Source organism: Colletes gigas, unplaced genomic scaffold, assembly GCF_013123115.1.
Source record: "Colletes gigas isolate AHSC1104 unplaced genomic scaffold, ASM1312311v1 Colletes_gigas_Sc00008, whole genome shotgun sequence".
Lineage (NCBI taxonomy): Eukaryota > Metazoa > Arthropoda > Insecta > Hymenoptera > Colletidae > Colletes > Colletes gigas.
The window spans coordinates 372991-393423 of NW_025106637.1; the positions used below are offsets into that span (position 1 = coordinate 372991).

Consider the following 20433-nt stretch of genomic DNA (forward strand, 5'->3'; position numbering starts at 1 on the left):
ACGTCTCCCGCATGAATCCGCGAAAGGCGGTGCAGCCGGAAAGTACACTCACGTCGTTCTCATTTTTCTTGTAGAGCCTTATGGTCCGTATGTGAAAATTGGCGAGCTCCTCCTCCTTCATCACGGACACCCCGATGCCTCCGTACTCTTCGTCTTTGTCTTTGCTAGCCGGCCAATATTGGACGCACATCACCTGAAATCGATTCGACCGAGGCTCGTTACCGTTCGAGGATCGACGAAAGGGATCTCCACACCACCGGTGAGCATCGCTAATAATAATATTTAAGTATTTTGCTTACGCGAAAAGAGACGAGGAGAAGAACCATTCTAGAAATAAAATTTACACGGGAAATTTCACCGCGTTGGATATTTTTAGACGCGAAAAAAAGTTCCCTTTGCCAAAAGATACTTAAAACCGTGTGGATGAAATCGATGAACGGGTCGCGTAAATAAAAGTCGTATGTGCGAAAACGCTTGCAAACGTGCTTCGTTGGAACGTTCTACGTCCACTGCGCGGCTGCACTTTTCGAATGAAAAAAACTGCTCGTCCCGTGAAACGTTCAACGTGCACGCGTTTTAAGAGATAAAAAACAGGTCAACGTAAACAGAAAACATTAACTTGCCGGCAAAAGATACCGTGCACCGTCTCACGAAAGTATCCGGAGCACTCTTTAAAATAAACACTTTTCTTACGAGTCTTGTCGAAATTGAAATACAACGCCGTCTTTGAAACGATTTCGTTCGAGATAAATTGGAGTGTCGAAATCCGTTTAGGGGCTTCTCGCGTATGCTCGTTTTAATGAAGTGTCCTCACCCTGATGAAATCGAAAGTCTTCGTGAGCATGACGATACAGCAAGCCCTTTCTTGCCACACCATGCGCCAGAATTCCGTCACCGTGTTCTCCATGGGTCCCTGTGTCACGATGTAAGCGTTCGGTTTCAATATACTCTGAAATACAACGAGAATATTGATCGAGGACACGGGCGTCGGTATCGCGACATTAAAATAAACTTTTCCCGCCGCGGGACCGTCGCGGGAACAGTTCGGTGCTCTATTTTAAGAAACGCGATTATGGATTATTCAAATTTACTGCCGCGATATCGTCCTCGGGGGCTGATATTACGGCCAACCTTGATCTTGATCTTTGCAGCATTAACATGCGCCGGAATTTAGGGTCGGTTTATTTTAGAAAATACGATGTTATCTCGTGATTGTGTTCTTACTCACATCTACATAAGACGCGTTAACGTAATCGGAATCGGGTTCGCCTTCTAGCGTATCCAAAACCACCCTGTTGTAATCATCTGTGGGCCAAGAAACGAACAGGTGTTAACAACGTGACATACATTTTGTTCCGGTGAAATCGACAGGCGCGTTTCTTTCTACCGGAAGAAATTAAAACGATAGTTGTAGCGTTTGATTTGAAAAACTGTCGCGATTAAAGTCGTCGAAAGGCGGGCGAATGGAAAGTAAAGCGGTCGAGGGTTCGTTTGGACGTATTCGCGAGGAGCTCGTTTGCGCGAACACTTCCCAGGGAAAAGGAGAAACCGTATCAATCTCGGACCGGGCGTTATTTCATCAAGGTGCTCGTGTGCGAAGAGAGCAACCGTTCGCGTCGACCTCAACGTTTCCCCTGATCGTGTTACGGCTGCGAGCGTACGAAAGGCGCGAACATAACTGCATTTTCTAATTAAACCGGTCATCCGGCCGGAATTCTTTCTTTTTACTCGGTGAATAATTAAAACCACCGACGTCCCCCTTTGGACGGTGCACGGGGTGGCCCGGCCCGCCAGCTATTCGCGCCTCGATTATTTACGGGATCGCGTAGAATCCCTTTCTCCACGGACAAATCGAAAACAGTCGGTCAACGAAACGATGATTCAACCCGTTGACACTTACAAGGAATACACTTCTGGTTCTGGTTCTTCTCCTTGTTGGCCGGTTTCGTGGCGTGTCTGCACGCGTGCGTTTCTACCTTGGTCGCTGTCTGAAAACAAGCAAACAAGTTTACCCGTAAGGCTATCGAAAACACGTCCGTTTCTCTCGCCGGTACGTTGAAAAAGAAAGCAAAGTTTTTTTATTTCCTCGGTTCGATGGGCGATTCGATAAAAAAAAATTGGTGGTTCGATGGTTTTCGCGATCGTATCGCGTCGACTGTTTCCCGGCGATAAGAGTTCCCGATAAACGCAACGAATACTCGAAAACAAACGAATCGCGCGCGTCAGAGAAGCGATACCGAACTCCGTCGGATCAATCTGTTTGTCGAGGTACAAACGCACACGCAGTCTGGGCAGCGAACGTCCAACAGCCCGCGCCCGTTTAATTCATGTCAATCACATTTGGCGACCACTCGTTGCCATCGGCACGAATAATCATTTAATTTTCCAGCCATCGGTAAACATCCGGCGCCCGAATCGATCGGATTCGAGCCACTAGCGACACCGATTGAATTTTGGTCGGCTCGTAGCCGGTAACATTATTCCGACTCCATTTGCCAAGAGTGTTCCTTATCGGCCCCGACGAGTTTCCAATCAATCGTCCAGGCTGGAAACTCGAACGGTGCCGTTTCTCGCCGATCGGTCACTTTATCGCGATCACCGAGCTTCGTTTTACCGATTGTATCGCGTACACGGCGATACTTGCTCGCCACCCTGCTGATCCAGCTGTAACCAATCGTTTAAACGGCTTTAATTGCTCCTGCGAACGTAGGCGATTCCGTCCAGATAAATTTGCTCCCGAGAATTTGCGTCCCGAGCGATCGACGGTGAAAAGATACGCTCAGCTTTTATTTGTCCCTCGATTATCAAAGTTATTTACGCGACCTGGGCAGAAAATTAGTTACGAATCGGAACGACGGGATTCTTTCGCGACAGAATTGCCAGATACGGTGTTCGACGGGCGTCAAAAGATACGTGGCGTCTCGAGCGCATGTCCTAAAATACGTGCACCGAAATGGCGGTCTAATGAGAAACCGATATTGAACCGAGTTACTCGATTCCTCCGCCTATTCTCAGGAGATCGCTTTGTCTCCCGGATGTCTCTTGGTCCTGTCTTGGCTGTCTGCCTATCTTAAGGCACTTTGTAGGATCCGGAGGTATGTATGCGCGATGTGTTCGGAGGGTACACGAGTGGAAATGGCACTCCCGTACATTGGAATTTGTTCGCCGTGGTGTACAGAGCGTTGGGAAAAGATAGAGGGGCCAAAGAAAACTCTTTGCCTGTATCTTCCACTCTGGAACTATTAGGCACAGACTAAAAACCCAAAACTGTACAGATCCCTAGAAAAAAAAGCAGTGGAGGTTTTTTGGGGGTGATTCTCAGCAGCCAGGTCGATCCTTTCGTTCCCAGCGCGGTGTCGGCACCATAAGTTGTCGAAAGCGAGAATCGGGCCTCGTAATCGTCGAATCAATGGGCAGAGAGATCTGGTCCGAGCGGCAGAGCGCACAGAGGGATTTATTGTCCTCACCTGAAACTCCACGCGGTACAGAACAGGAAACTTTCGGCGTAACTCGCAAAGCTTCGGGAATTGTGGGAGTTCGGTCGGCGCGGACGGCAGAGTGGTGCTCATACTGCTACCGAGTTCTTCCGTGGCTGAAAACAAGACAAAAAAAAGAAAGAATTAATGCGGGGGACGTTCGTCTTGAGCAGAGTGCATCGACGTTCCGTTAAAACCATTACTAGTCTGACAACAAGCTAACGAGTTCACTTTACTCGTATTATTATCACAAATTGTTTACTTACGAGATGAAGTAACGCATTACAGAGACCAAAATTTAAGTAGAAGTAACGAGTAATTGTCAGACACCGTACAAACGTTCGAGATTCAGCCGATAGAGTTTAACTAGGATCGAAATTTCAAATTTTCCGCGTTATCGACGCATCAATTCTCGCGGATATTGCCGGTAGTTACCGGCAGAGAATAAAATTGAATTTTGCGTCCGACACAGACCATCCATTACTACTGTCGGGAAGTCTGGCCAAGAACCGACGAAAAGGAGAAAGAAAATTTCGTCCTTTTGCCTCCGGTTCGCTCGAATCTGTCTTTATGCTAATGTATCGATGATTTGCATTTCTATCTCGTATTTCGTGCGTCTCGTCGCCCGATCGATGCACGGATTTCGAAATTTTCGGTTCGCGAAATCACTGCTAATCGACAAACGGCGAACCGATCGACACGGAGCATCTTCTTTCCACGCGAGTCGCTCGACGTTTCCACCGTTTCGCTTTCCTCGGATTAGCCGCGTTCACGAGTCAATCTCGCCAATTCCAAGGGAAATTATGTCAATTTGGATCGACAAACGCTTCCCTGTCGGACCTGTATACACGCAATTAACGACGATGAAGGGTAACGACGTGCAGCGATCTTCCGTTTATCATTTCCGGGATTTACAATCACGACTGAATCCTGCATTATGCAATACCGTAGTCTTGTCATTTTTCTGCCCGATTCGATCGTAAAAGAAGATAATTTCAAACTCTGTTATCTCGAAATATAGAAAGCGTCTGCATCGTATTTTCGAATCGTAAAATATTCAGGCGGTGTCACGGGCGTCATAAAAATTCGTACGCGTCTTTTACATATAATCGAGTCCGAAATTTTTATGCGTCGTGATAAACGTTGCTTCGGGTTTCGCGAAGTGGCAGAAGTCGAACGACGGAATCGATTGGCGGGAGAGTAGCTCACGTGGAAAGCGTGCATCACGTTTCGCGGGAAAGAACGTGGCTTTTGAACAGCGCTGTTGCACGTGCGACCCGGTGTTTCGTGTTTCAACGACCAGTTATCGATGTTAATGTACAAAATTGCTATTTATTGCGTGGTTGATTCCTACGCGCCAAGATCGAGCAATCGCTGTACATAATAAAGTTGTCTGCGACCAGGGATTTGGTCGACAAGTAATTTTTACATCAACATGTTTTATACGTTTCTCGAAAATTGACTGTTTTAATTTTACGGCAGTATACATATACATATTATGAGTATCTGTGAGGCAAAGAAAAGGAAACGAGTACGCAGCGAGTTTTATGCGGTTGCAGGATCACGTAACTCGACCGAGTAAAGGATCGTACCAGCTCCGAGCTGTTTTTATCTATCGGAGATCGTCGTTTTGGATGTGCTCCCCGATTGTGTTAAAAGACTGTTCGAAACTGGGTCGGCCGCGTATGCACATAAACATCCTTTGCGGCGTATAAAATCTCATGAGCTTCCTGCTACGTTGTCACGTTCCAATAAGTAACAGTCGAAACTGGAGCACGGAAGGCAGACATTGACCCGACGATGTTCAATTCTTTTGAAAGCATTTAACAAAGAAGAAGCTTTGAACGCGAACGAAAGTTCTCTTAGTTTTACAGTATCTACGATAGAAACTTGGTTCGCACAGAGCGTGGAAATATTGAAAAATACGTCACTTTGTGAAACTGAAAGAAAACAGTGCACGTACGATATAGTGATTCGTGTAAAGAGTTCGGAATATTCAGAATGTATTACAGGTGACCTCGACTCGCAGGATCGAATATTTAATTAAACGCATACGTTATACTACGATGCGCACGAGGTGGCACAAACGGCAATATGGCCATTCTACGCGAGAATATCAATAGAAAATGCAAGAATAAAGTCTGTGGATAGGATAGTTTGTTTTTGAAAAAGTTATTTCAAAAATTCTTGGACCGTGCGTGCGTTTCACTACGATTAGGCCGACGCTCGATTAGGTCTGACCATTGCTCGTCTTTTCTACTTGCGACGGTGTACTCTGCGCCACGGACGTGCATCTTGGAACGTTTTTATAATCTAAATACTCGTATCGTGCAAGCATTTAGATAAATTTCATCCTCGAACGAACAGTCTGCTGAGAATCGTATCCATAAATTAAATCTATCAATAATAAAGCTTACCATTTGCAAATACCGGATTTTATTGCGCGCATTCCTACACGCAGATCAATATTTTCAACGAGAAAGCTTTGTATCAAAATTGAAGCATTTAACGTCGAAGGTGTTTGCAATCAGCGACAGAAAACAGCCTTCGTGATCGCTGATTGCGGGAAACCGACGACGCGTGGGCGGGGATCGAGTCGATTTTTCTCGAAGGATTCGAGGCATTAAGCCGTAAATTTATGTTCCTCGCGAGAATTCGGTGGTTTGCGTGCAATTTTGCCTTTCTAGCGAAACTCGGGGTTGCTTCGAGGGCATATTTTCACACGGTACGCTGCACCAATTCCCTCTGCCCGCAAGAACCGATACCAGTTTTCCACTACAGGGCCGTGTATTTACCACGAAACAGCCTCTCTGAATTATTCGACGCGCGACACAGTACCGCGCGCCGATTATTGCAACGATAAAGACGCGAACTCACGACTGTTTATCCCTCTGAATTTGTAGGGGCTGGTATTGCTATTATTAGACCCGTGCTCTGAATCGACCGTTCATTCTGTGCGATTTCTATTGCCAAACAACGGCTACGGCAAGTTGGAAGTTTACCAAATTAATTGCATCCTTGTACGGGAACTATCCAACGCGTGATTTAATTCGCGACAAACTGTCTTTATCCTGCGTGAAACTTCCTTCGATCGATCGGGGGTAGTTTTATTGTTTCCTGTTCTCTGCATAAAATGCATACCTGTGGGTAAACTTTCGATTTTGTTTCGGTCGTAGGAGGAGTCGAGCAAGATTATTCGTTGTCGAATTTATATGAAAGCACCGGAAACCATTTATTCTAGTAGTCGGGAACGTCACCCTCTGGACAATCGAACGTTTCGGAACGAGCGACAGGAATAAAGGCAGTAGCGTAGGACCTGTCGAGATAGAAGAATGAAACGAGCACGGAGGCGTATTATTTTGGTAGCACCTGTGGATGATACGGTGCAAAGAGCAAACGTTCTCGTCGCGGGGTTCGGTTAGAAAGCCCAGGTCGTTTAACCGGCTCTGAATGCTGCGGTGACTTTGAAGTTGGAAATCGGAGGGCCGGAGGGAACCTCGGCTAGGTTTAAATGCACCTTGACACAATTGTGCCCGATCGACCTTTGACACGTGTCGTTCGATCATCGCTCGCGATTCCCTCGCGACTGAAGGAATTTAATTAAATTCTTCCGCGTGGGTACGTTGTTTTTTTCTCCCTTCTTCGTCGCCGCTTTCATCAATGTCGTTCGCCTAATTACCTCTACTCACAATCCTTCTCCTTTCAAGACACCTTCTCCGAAGTTTCTTTGAAACACTCGCCTGAAACGAACCTCGTTCCTCGTTACGTTAGGAATCATCGTTTCCTTCGACGCTTTCTCATACCTAAAGGAAAGAAACTCCCGAGGAGACGCTTCTTTCTTTTCGTTATCGCGTTATTATGTATGAGTGTTTGCGTGCACGAGCTTTTGTATTACTTCTAGAAGCTTTCTCCATCCCCTTTCTTCGTATAGATATAGAAAATGAAAACTACAGAAGAGGGTGTTTATTGTTTTAATTACCAACGAGTATAAGAGAAACGAACAAATGTCTCTTATGGAAATTGTAGCGAATTTACATCTTTGTTCGGTAAACGCTTGGCTGGAATATTGTTTATCTTTAATCTCTTAACGTTCACCCCGCTTCTCTGTTTTCTTCTCCTCGAGGGGTGCTTTTAGATGGAATTACTAGGACTGTTTCTTATTCGAGGCATAGAATTCTGTCGTTACGCTTTCTCCGTTTATATATTTGCTCGAAATTGTTGTCAAATGTTCGGTTTCCGGCGTTCGACGGTAACACGGTACAGTTAAGATTTATGAGACACGTTACGGACCACCGTCCACGTCTCGTATTTCATACTCGATCGATACGATCATGTCGAATACCTTTGTCAAGCGTGAGTGCTTCATTATATCTCGCACGATCGCCGACACAGCAGGGTTTCATCTTTGTTTGGTGACACGAGCTTAGAACATTTTCATCCCCGCGCTCCTTTCAGGGCAAAACACACATTTCCCGGGTAAAACTTTCGCTAGCATTCTTCTCGGGCAGTAGCCACCTTAGTAGAACGTTCGATCCTTCCGATAAATAGTCATTAGTCATTATTTGCAGAGTAATTTGCATATTTATTCTGCGTATATTAGATAGAAATTTTTTGAAACGCGAAAATATGAATGTCAAAGCTGTGGGAAATAGTAATCAAGAAGGATCGCGAACACCGATGAAAAGGATCCTTTTTAATAATTTCCGTGCCAGCCGTGAGTGTTATTTTCATATTATTTCATCCTTTGACGGCAAAATTAACGTATCCAAACTGTGGAGCAACGATGGTTGGATGTCCTGTTTAAATATATTTTAATAAATGTAGTTATTTTCGTTTATGTTAACCCTTAACTGGTGTTATGTGGTACTTGGACGCCCTAAAGACGTTGCTTCCTATTTTTCGATGATCGAGTAATTCTCGTTTTCTCAATGATTCTAAAATTTGATTAGGGTTGTGTTATTTCCACTTTAGCGCAGTGCACATGTTATTGTCATGTTTAGCGGCATCCTTTGGTACGTGGTTTCGACAATCATGTTTGCGGCATAGCACGACAGGTGTGTAATTACCATCGAACGCGAAATATGGATCCACGAACAGTATGACATTAACTCTGCGGCCCACTTTTGGTACACCATTCGTAGAGCCCCGTATACGTCGTTAATTTGTTCTAGAGAATAGGCGAATAATAATTATTAAATAATAGATATCCCGTTCACTTTCAGTTCTCGTAAATTACAATTGAATAGTCTTCTGTTTGGTTTACTACACGTTGAAAGGAATAGAGTAAAAGGAAGAAAACAATTTGCAAGCTGACGTTTACGATTAGACTCGATAAAAGGGCCCATTCGTCGCGCAAATACGATTCCGTACAAAAATCACGTGTTTCGTCGAGCCAGTGCAGATTTAATGAAACACGACACGCAATTCGTTTCCCCGCGTGACGGCACGAGAAACTCCAATCCGTTATCGACTTGGAAAATTCCGTGTAACGTCGTTTCTTATCAGTCGCGCGTACGTCACCGGTTCACCGTGTCCTCTAATCAGGATTATTAAAGCTCGGATCTTCGCTCCTCAAAGGAGCAACCTGATTTCCGATCGATTTGTCGATTAATCGTTGTCGCGAATCAGCGACCAGTCAAAGGGAAAATAGGTACTTGAAATAAATCGGATAGGACCGGTGATCAAGGCGTGCGTTTCCGTTTGATAAAATTTTTAAATAATTTTGCGAATTACGCTGAACGCGATGCCTGTTGGCAGCCATACCGTAGGCATAATTTTCGCCGGTTCCAAGTGGTTCTCGAACCCGTCAAATTAAAATTCGTGGCCGTGCTCGTCATCTTACCATTTTAATCCGCAAAGCAGCTGCAAAGTAATATCCAGCTGGTTGGGATGTTCGCTTTGATATCCGGCTTTATTTTCTGCTTATGTGCGCGCACACGCGGGACGGATTGCAGGGGGAAAATTGACGTATAAATTATCTGGAAGTTCCGCGAAAAATAACGTTCGGCGATGCCAAGAGGGAAGTCGATGCAGCTTTTAAATTAGAATCGGCTCCATTTTGCGGAGAGCTTCGCGCTGCTAAAAATCTGAAACCGTTTCTATTTATTTTGGAAAGTCTCCTTTGCTAATTACTCGACGTGGACGTTGCGTGGAAAAAGATCGACGATATATGTTTTTTTTTACGTTCGATCGAGAGTTATTTTTACCATTACTCTCTGTACTTGGCCGTGTTATTTCGGTGCTTCGTGCGATAACATTCTGGAAAAAGAAACTTTCTCCGAATTATATTTTCGTGACCTCTGATAGCGTCGATCGATTTCTCGCTTCCGTTCTCAACCCCATGGTTAGTTCTTTGTTGACGTAAGGGCCGAAAATACACGCAGAGACAGATTCTCGTATCATCGATATTTTGGTAGAAGGAAACTGCGAGTCACGCTGATACTTAATCAACACGTGTGTTTCGTGACTCGTGCCGATTGGAAAATTTTTGAACCGCGGAAATCCGTTCCTCGAACCTCAATAGCCGAAATTCGAAATTGAATTTTAGAATAGACGAAGAAAAATGAAGGTTTCTAATTCGACTGCTCGCTACTTCGCGGATAAATGGTTTCGCTCGAGTTGCCAACAGTTGTAGGGAAAAATTCTGGCACAAGACAAGGTATACATGTAGACCTTACACCTTACGAACTTTCCTGGCCCAAATTTACCGTCGTACCGACCTAAAAATTGAGAGGCGATTTTAGTTACTCCAATTCTGAACCGTACAGCTTTCAAGTGACACGAAAATGGTAATGGGGCTCTGGAGACCCATAAAAATGGCCCGAAAAAATACATTGGGTGAAATGTCTACTCGTATGACTCGTCTGTGATTCTGGTTCTTCTTGCCACGGATCGATTGTCGTGCCGGTTGCCTCGGTGGCCATAGGTGAAATTGATTCGGACGTGCATCTTCTAATTTTGGCACTGGATGGCGAATTGAGCGTGGACGCCGACCCAGTAACCCAAAGCTACGTACGCATCTCAAATATTCGGTTGTGACTAGCCACGGAGACAAGTTCATCGTCTATACAGTCGACGAAACTTGTACATACAATAACATCGCTATTTTAAATCTTCCATCTTCTTTCTCGATTAGATTTATTTATGGAATAAATGGAGTTGTAAAAGTAAATATGTTCTCATATATATAAATCATTAGAGATTCTCTTCGAGTCGATTCGAATTATAAATATTACGCCACCTTTTTCATTTCCACAATTTTTTTACCACCTGCGAGGTGCTCGATACCGCCACTAATCGTGCCTACGCTCGATTTACGCTCGCTCATGTGCACTCGGTCGACTTCATCTTCATGGCTGGTGGGTTCTACGCGTTAAATCATAATGCACCGACGTAATGATTAACGAAGAGAGCGGTATTATGGCTTCAAAGAAAATTCTGCCGTAGGTGGTCTTCCTTTATACGAATCTATGGAATGACCAATAAATTTCGGGAGTCTGTTAGGCTACCCCGTAGCTCGTAAGTTCGCCTCGAGGATAAAGATTCGTAACTTGGTAGGGAAACATCTTAGAAACGGTCTTTTACAGCGATAACTATGCCGCGAACCTTACCGGAAACACTATCTTTAGAATCTCTCCGGCGGAATATCGTATAACCGTTTAAGGCGAGCTCTGTTGAGAAAATATTATCCGTTAACCGTGTTTCTACGATATAATAACGCTATAAGCATAGCTAGAGCGACGAGATATCGTAGGGCAAACAATTCTGGCGAGTCTCTTATTATGTATTTTTGAAGTAGATTAATGTGGAGAGGCGTTGAGTTTTTCGCTATCTTATTTTAGCAACGTGCAGTGTGCATTTTAAATTTACGAAACAATACGAATGATAGAACCAGCAGATTTTCGCGTTACAAGATGCCTGCACCGATTTCGTTGATGTTTATGTAACTTCGTCGTGGGATTCGGAAATGTCAGGCATTTCAGAATGAAATCTCTCGGGGCGACGGTGGATCGGCAACGTGCCGTAAAATGTGTTTTATTTTCGGTCGGATTGGCAGTTGGAAGAGAAGACGAATTCTTCGTTCGCGCACCGACACGACGATATCGATCAAATTAGACATACTTATCGACTGGAAGGTTCGCTGTCACCGACAGCCATTGCCTAATCACTTCGACCCACAGAGACGTAATGGACCGAGAATTGACTATCGCGTCCGGAGCTATCTTTCTTACAATCGAACGCTCTTGTCCTTTGAAACTTTTCGCTGACGAGGATTCCAACAGCTCACCGTGTCATTCTCTTTCCTCTCTCGCGTTCTTACGTTTTGACTAATCCTTTGAAAAGTAATATGCGTTTAACGTTTGATTCACGGACATCGATCGAGAAGATACTTTCATCTTGAGAAACTGTGAATCTAAGGTTAACGAATAATTGCAATATTTATCTTGGACGTCGACGCAAGAAACGGCTCGATAAATGTCGCTTTGTAGGCGACAAATAAATAAACGAGTCCCCTCGACGCTTTGTCCGCGCAAAAAACGAATTATAGGAAAGGATTTCGGTGCAGGAAAGAGCCTTTTAAAATCGTTCGAAATCGCGAAACGCTTCTCCTTTCAGAGTCGCGGAAGCTCGGTTGCAACACCAATGGAGGCTTTTATCTCGGCCATTTTTTCCCCTCGTTTCTCGACGAAAGCGCCCGGGAACTCACCCCTTATTCCCCGGTAGCTCATTTACTTTCTGCGTTTCGTTCAAAGACAAAATCTCTCCCACCGCCACGAAGACTCGAATCGGCTCTGCTTCGATCGACAATTATTTTTCTCTTCACCCTAAAACTGTTACTATTTTCCATACAACGTTGTGTGATTTTTTTGTATTTGTCAATATTACGGGGACGAATAATAGGTACATCTCTAGACTTCAATCTGCAAAGATCGCGAAGCGAAATTTTAAACAACGTTTAATATTAAATATTTTTCGCGACGCGTTTCGACGAGACCCGAGAGCATTAGTTCCGATTCGCTGGATTCGCGATTGTCACGTAATCCAGCCCCTCGCGCCTCCCTAAAATAAGGGGGGAAAAGAACCGTGCGCGTAAAACTGGCGAAATCGATGCTTCGTCACGATCTTTTTTTTTCTTCTTTTCTTTGACGCTAAATCGCGCGTGTCCGTGAAACTTGAAATTTATAACGCGTGAAATTGCCGCGTCTCGTTACCGTTACTCGGACAACCGGTACAATCGCTCGCTATTTCGCGGCGCGAAACATTTCGAAACAGGGTGACGGTAAAATTGCAATTTCTAAGGGCGTCGTCGAAAACGTTTGGCACCGGTGACCTACAATTTTCGACGTTGGACGAATAAAGCAAGGCGACTCGAGGAAAGTGACCTCGATCGACCATCCCTTCGCGAACTATTAAGACCCTGCGTCGCCATAAGTTATTTTCAGGACAAATAAACACCGTAAAACGCAGGGGGGAGTAAAGAACGATGCGATCCGAGTCCTCGCTCATCGTCGTCCTTGCTGATACGCCACCCTGGTAATATTAGGCTCTGACCTTCGACGCGTTCCACGGATTACGAACATCCTCTTTTTCTCACAATCAATTCGAGTTGTCGCGACGCGTAGAATCGCACCCTCTAGGATCGAACAACGTTTTCGTGCACACACACACACACTGTATCTATCGTCCTCGATGGAATACCGTGGATCGACTGGCCTCCGTGGAATTCCGACGATATTTACCGTTCGCGTCCACCTGAACTCTGCTTTCGATCCGTCTGTGCTCCATTTCTCTCTTCCTCTTTACCCTCTTTAATACGCGTGATTTATGCGGAATCGAGTAGTTTTAAGGAATATAGAGACATTCGGTAAGCCGGGTTAAAACTCGACGTCAAAAGTATTCGTAGTAATAAATAGCACGGCTATTAAATCTTTGCCCCGATAATTAACGAACCTCTCCCGGACAGATAATAACTCTTCATTAGCAGCACCCTCCATTTTTCTTCCTGGATGTATAACGAGCGACTTTATTGTTTCTAAAATATGCGAATTGCTCGCTGTTAGCGTACGCGGACGCTGTGACAAATTCTTCCGTTTCGATATAGTTTTATTTTTCTGGAATTAAAAATCTAAATGTAAGGATAATTTGGAACAGCGCGTTTTGTTCTAAATAGAATCAATCTGAACCGGTATAGGATCGCTGCAATTAGATCGTTGATCGTAGTGGTAATCGAATCGGGTGTTGGGCGATTAAAAAGCGCGAACAGAAGGAAATTACTAGGCAGTGATAACGTTAATAGGACCAGGCGTCCCGTGAAATTCGGATGATACTATCAATGAGATGTAATCTCACACGTTGCTACTGGAGTATGCATCCTCCAAAGCGATCCTCGTGTGCTCGCATGCTTGTTCCGTCATGTAGGTCAACGTGTACATATCAAATCACCGTCGTGTTTGTCTTGTCCAATGATCGTTACACCGTAATAATCCATTCGATCGTGTTGCCAAATTAAAATCGATGCTTCTGGTACAAGGGTTCGAGAACTTAACTATTGGGATCAGGGAAGAGCAGCGAAATTGTATCTTTGGAATATTTCTTTGTCGCGGTTCGAAGTTAATCCGTGTATTTTTTACCGTTTAAATAAACGGAAGAAAGATTTCCAGTTCGAACCGAATTCGAGCACTGTTTGCAATTTGATTCGTTCGCGTTAGTCTCGGGCCGAGATTAGAAAACATCCGAGTTTCTAATTGAACCTCCAATCAGCGGAGCGTTTTCGCGGATTTTCATGAATTTCCAGCGAGTTCCGCGGATTTAATTCGATCGCGTAATCAGAAACTGCATCATACTCGCGCACCGTGAATGTACAATTAATCCATCTTCTTCGCGAACGTAATTTTATTAATAATTTCTAACCGATCTTTCGTACGGTAAACATGCAATAATCTTGTTCATATGATTTCGATCGTGTTTTAATTTAAAAGTTGCATTCTGTCAGAAAAATACAATGTTTTCCGATCATCGAATTTTTATCTTGAAGTCCTTAACGTTAGGCTATTTTTATCAGCCCCGTTTGAGCGAAATCGCTCGACCGTAACACTCGGTTCGTTCACCAAAAACCTATTGTTTTGTTAATCCGCCCTGATTTAACAAACACTCGGACAAGTGAATAATACGACAAACAAGAAGCACAAACAATTGCATTGCGTTTCGATCATCCGGGACGACTCGCGACCCAGATTTGTTGGATTGTTTCGGGATAAATCTTCGATATTTCGCGCAACTGTATCCGTAGAGTTTTTTGGGGGAAAAAACCGGTACGCGACCGATCATTAATTTCGTACTAGCTTCCAGCTCGACGCTGCGTTGGCGTAAAATGATTTGATATTTTTAATAGAATAAATTAATTCTCGATGCCCAGGTACAGTCGACGACATTTAATGTTACTATTAATATTTATAATACAATCGCTCGCGTAATTTTCGGTTCGCTGAATGGGCGTATAATTTTGGTCGATCGTTTCCTTTAATGACATTTGCTGCCCCAAAATCATCAACGTCGATCGTCGATAACGAATTTCAAAGTTTATTTTACATTCCTTAATAATTTGAACCGTGAAAAACAATTGTACCTTTATCTTTCCTGTTGATTTTATCGATATTTTCCATTCGAATTTGTTTATTTAATTAGATTTTCTCGCGCTTGGAGCAGGGAAGTTTAATTAATTCTTCCCTTGGACCGCTGGGCTCCGTGCAACATTGGATTTTCTCTTTTCCCGGGGAAAGTCGTTCCATAGGAATCCCTTTCAAGGGAAGAGAATTAAAGTACCATGAACGAAAAATTCCGGAACCGGGAGGGACCCTGATAAGATCTCGAAGACAAAAATGCGATAGGATTGCATTCTCTCTTCTTCCGAATTTAACGAGTTTTTGCGCATTTCGAATCTCCGAGTCCAAAGTAAAATGGCCTATTGTTCTTTAGAATCGTCGTTTATTAATCCGTGCCACCGAAATATAATCATCTTTCGCGTATATATAAATGCATACGAATTATTTCTGATCAATATTTCCCCTGTCGATATTTAATTCTTTTATATAAGCACATATTATATTACAATTCAATTATATTACGATTACCACGTATTGTAAAATTATAATTCGCAAATAGTTGTAGATTAATTCTGTTTAAAATGAAAATACAATATCGGGGGCGTTCTATCGAATCTGATATGTAAATTGCAGGAATATCGGCAACTTGGGGCTCGGGTAAAAAGGAACCTGCAATGACCAGAACGTGGCTGGGTAAATGATCGATATTCAGCAACCTGTGCAGAGAGAATTTGAAATTTTTGCAACGGTTAAGTATCGCGAATCGATGGAAACTTTCCTCGTTGCGGAGAAAACAAAAGCCGTTTTATGGAAATTACCTCGAAAGGGAATAACAACGAACTTTCGAGGGAGTTTGCCTTCTTACGGCATAAATTACTTTTAAAAATTATCGTTCGTACTTTTTGCACGTTCCTATTTAATTTCTTTCGTACGCGACCATTAGGATTTTTAGGGAAACAGTATTCAAAAATAGTTTCCGGGGAGACTCGATCGTTCGTTAGTTTCCAATCGAGCAAATAGTAATCAATTTTAAAGTCAACATTCTCGTTATTAGATTGCCATTCCCCTCGAGCTTCTAAACAAACTTGTAATTATAGTGGGTGGCGCGTCGCGAGAAAAAAGAAAATACGAAGCGTATTAGATCGAAAAGTGAAACACGTATCGGTAGAGTTTGTCGAAGTTATCAGAGCCTTGATCGTTTTCCTGCTGTCCAGAAGTTGCTTCTGTTAAGAAACGCGTATCGAATTTACTTTTGCTCTCTTTCACGATCCAAGTCGCGTCCTAACTATTTTTATACCCAGAAATCAGCCTGGTTCGAGCCAAGTTTAAGGTCCGGGTGTTAGTTTGGTACGTCGAGTCCGAAATAACCCCGCTATACTGCTTTCATTCTACCGTCGCGTCCTAATTAGAACGTTAATTACAACGAACGCAAAGTTATTCGTTCCCGTTCGATCGTTAAGGGGACGCGATCAAGTTCCGGAACGATCGAGAACGAAGAGGGCGTATTCGCGGTGATAACGGAACGACGCGCGATAAATCCTGAATATTCTCGGATGGATTGGCTCCGCTCCCAATGTCCGGCGAATTTATTTCCCTGGATCGTATCGAGATACCTTTTCTCGTCTTTTTTTTCTTTTCTCCCAACGTCTCCGTTCCGTTCGTCGCCGCGGAAAAATTCCACCCCCGCGGATTCACGATTCACACGGGGGCGTCGGGCCTTGACACGATTCCATTCGCTGAAATTAGATACGCTGTACCGCGCCTTTTATATTTCTTTTCTTGTTTGCTTTCACGTTTACGCGCGATCCTCCTTTTTTTACGCCCCGCTGTCGAGCACACGCTGACTCGGTTTCCGCTCTATCAAACGGACGGTTTATAGGCGCGTCGAACGTGTATTACGAAACCGCGTCGCTTAACGGAAAACAATCGAAAAATCAGTATTCGGAATATCGTCCAAAGTATCGTTCGATAAAACGTTGCAGTTTAGCACACGCGTGCTCGAGGAATTTTTTTAACCGCACGACCCTCCGACGAAAAGTTTCCCATTTACTCTGTATTCGGAACACGTAGCTGGGGTTCACGGACCCCGAAAAAGAACAGAGAGTATCCCGGATATAGAAAAAGAAAGCGCAACGAAACTGGAAAGAAACGTCCATGAAAACGTTGCCAGACGCCAAGTTTCGCGCGGCGCTCGCAAATCGCCTATTGTTTTGTCTAAAGAAGACTCGCGGAATTTCAAACGTTTCCTCGGCTTGTTCGAATTCGTTCCGCGCGCCCTGGCACGCATTCCTCGCAACGAATGTCAGCGAAATTTTCCGAAGCAGCCTCGAACGTAAAGTTAATTATATTTCGGAGGCCCGCGGAAATTAGTTTCAGCGATATAATTGTATTTCGGTGGTTCTCGGGGCTCGAAAGTAGTTAGATCACGGCGGTACTTTGCATTATTAATTATGTGCCCTACGGAGTCTTCCGGGGAGCCGAAAATTAACGGGATTCTTCAGGAAGTTTGCGTCGGAATAACTCTGCCCGCGTTTATCCCTGCCGTTTACGACGAATAGGAGCTCAGTACAATTCTGTTGCGTTCCGTAGGTATTTCTGGATAGACATAGTCGGGGTTGACGTCCTTCTATAGACCAGTCGATAAAACTTCCCACAGTGTCTACACACTGGAGTTCGTTAACCATTTCTATGTGTCAGAAGTGTGTTTCTCGAGGCACTTATAGACCAGCCACGCAAGCACAGGGCCCCACACTTGCAATTTTCAGCTTGCGATGCTTCCATGGAGTCGCTTCTTTCGTTACCATTTAGTCGTTGATCGTAAGATTAAAACTAAATAATTCAATAAGCGAAATGATGATCCACGGTGATAGTCGTAGCGTTGAGCGAATCATTGAAAAACTAAAGAGTGGCGGTTGCTATCTATCTGTTGGACAGTGTAATCCTCGCTCTTCAGTCCGGTAGAATTTCATTCCCAGATCGAGTCGCGTTCGAAAATTGCCTCCCGGATAAATTACTGACGGTCGCGTGCATTATCGATCGAAAGCCCCGCCACGGGCCAGGAATGCATCAATTCGCGTTGTTGCTCGGCCACAGAGGAAGAACTGTTCGTTTCTCGTCTTCCGGTGGTTACCTCCAGACCCTCGCCCCTTCAATGGTCAACTTCGAATCTCGTTAAAAATGGAAGTCGATTGATTTCGATGGCACACAACGCTCCCTCCTCGCGGAAATGGGGTTCGGTTCGGCCAACGTCGAATCAGAGCGATCTGACCTGCTGTCGAGACATTACGATCGCCGTGGATCACGCACACCGAAACAATAACCAAAGGAATATCGTGTTTTATTAAAAACCATCGGTACGTTCGGCAACGTGTTATCGACAGACCGTCCGCGTTCCTCCATAAATTTTTAATTCCACGGTCGCGTAAGTCCGGTTCGATGTTGAAAAAGGAACGAGATCCAAACGAACGAAGCCATTGAAATTTATTGCGCACGTGCAGGGACGTCGAAAACCCCCAAACAAGGTAAACTCGTCGCATATTTTAGGAAGATCAAACCGACGGAAATTAGAAAAGTCAACGACGCGTACGGACGAAAATCGAAAAGGCCGATAATGATTTTCTGCGTTCCCCGGCTAAGCGGCGGAGTTTCTCTTTGAAGCAGCTAATCGATCGAAATTCTATTAATTCACCGTCACGGATGAAGAGGATATTAATTCTCGCAATCGTTGGAAAAATGCAGCAACGGTAATTACCTAGGTATTACCGGGGTAATTATCGAATGGAAAGCCGGGTTTGAAGGAAACGGCCGCGCGGGAAAATAGAAATCCCTGACTGAATCAAACATTAAAGCTTCGGAATCAGATTTAATCCAGAATACCAACTACCGACCAAATGAGATTTTACGATCCAAAGATCATAGAAATAACCAATCCTGCTTTGATACTTTTGTTTCACTGTGTATCTTCTTTATACACGTCGAAATTTCAGATTAATTAAACACCTTCAAAGACTCGCACTTCTCATAGAACCAAGTGTTACGCTTCTAAATGCAGAATAAGGAATTGTATCGTGCGTTTGAAATTCGAAGAGAGCCCCTCGAATCCCTTCGGGCTCTGCGATGTAAAATTAAACTTCTTATTTCGAATAATAACGTGTTCGGTGCACAAAACGCTTTCAGCGTCGAGCGCGTTAAAAGAACGTGCTCGATATTGCGAAATGAAAATAATTGTTTCGTATCGCGCGTTCGAACTCGCTCGTTGAAATATTTCGAGCGCGTGCTCGAGATGCGCCGATATAAAAAAACGTTTACGAGTGATTTCTTTCTTTTAACAAAGTGAAATCGACGAACGATAAAGGCAAAGGCGCGGAAACATGTGCAATAAAGATCCCTTTTTTTTTTACGATTTATACGGCTCATCAATTCGTCACTTAACGAGTATTGAATTTCATAAACCCTCGAGTTGGCCATTTTCTACGAATCGATACGTATTCTCCTCGATCAAAGAGAGTTTCTTCTTTTTCGCGCTCGCTTCGATAAAAATATTGCCGGGGCTCCGAAAACGGGATCGAGGGAATAATTTCTATCATCGTTCCGATTAAACTTTCTACGAAACAGCGTCGATGGTTTTAGAAGGTGTTTGACTTTTGCAAATCGTGTGATTTCACGGCATTTTACAATCTTGCTCTTTTGCTCGAGGTCGCGATTCCGCGATTATTTGAACAAGCTTATTCAATGGAATACAATTAACGTAAATTTCTCGTTTTCCTTTGTTGAATTTGTCGGTATTATCAAGTCACGACAGCAGCGTGAAATTGAACAGTAATTAATGTATATTACCAGAACCGGCACATAATTACTACGTAGTATATATGATTAATCATGCCATTACTGCAATTAAGTTGCCTCTTCGAGCGTAAGGAAATTTCAATCTAACGAGTACACGAAACTCCGTCGTTCTATCGCCTTTTCTTAGGGCACGAACAAATTTACTTCGCGCGGGGGCCGTCCACGCTATGAACTTTCGCGATTACCTGTAATTTCGATCATTATAACATCGATTCGTCTGACGTCCAGTCAAAGTAGAGGTCCAATCATTGACATCTTAACAAGGACTTAAAGTCTACACTGGACCACAGCAACAGTTTATTAATTTTATTACAATAATTTATACTAATTTTTTTCTTAAAACTGAGTAGGATTTCGGAGGTATACCTGTCGACCAAAAATGCTTGTAATCGACCACTGCACCTAAAAATAATTTTTTTAAAACGATTTGAAATTTTGATTTTTTTACCGAAAAATTTAGGTATGGCGGTCTGATTGGGCCATGAAAGTCCATATGGTGTAAGTGTCCA

The 20433-nt window shown here is 43.8% G+C and overlaps 1 protein-coding gene across 3 annotated transcripts in view; it reads right to left on the minus strand.

Moving 5' to 3' along the window:
* The window catches only part of LOC122397022 (receptor-type tyrosine-protein phosphatase kappa), a 45674-nt gene that overhangs the window by 4905 nt on the left and 20336 nt on the right, over positions 1–20433 (minus strand). For all 3 annotated transcript variants that reach the window (XM_043395829.1, XM_043395830.1, XM_043395831.1), the window contains exons 3-7: positions 3468–3592; positions 1901–1988; positions 1229–1305; positions 815–949; positions 53–193 (exon numbers count right to left, since the gene is read on the minus strand). In XM_043395829.1, coding sequence (XP_043251764.1) covers positions 53–193; positions 815–949; positions 1229–1305; positions 1901–1988; positions 3468–3592 — 566 coding nt within the window. The remainder of the gene's footprint in view (positions 1–52; positions 194–814; positions 950–1228; positions 1306–1900; positions 1989–3467; positions 3593–20433) is intronic.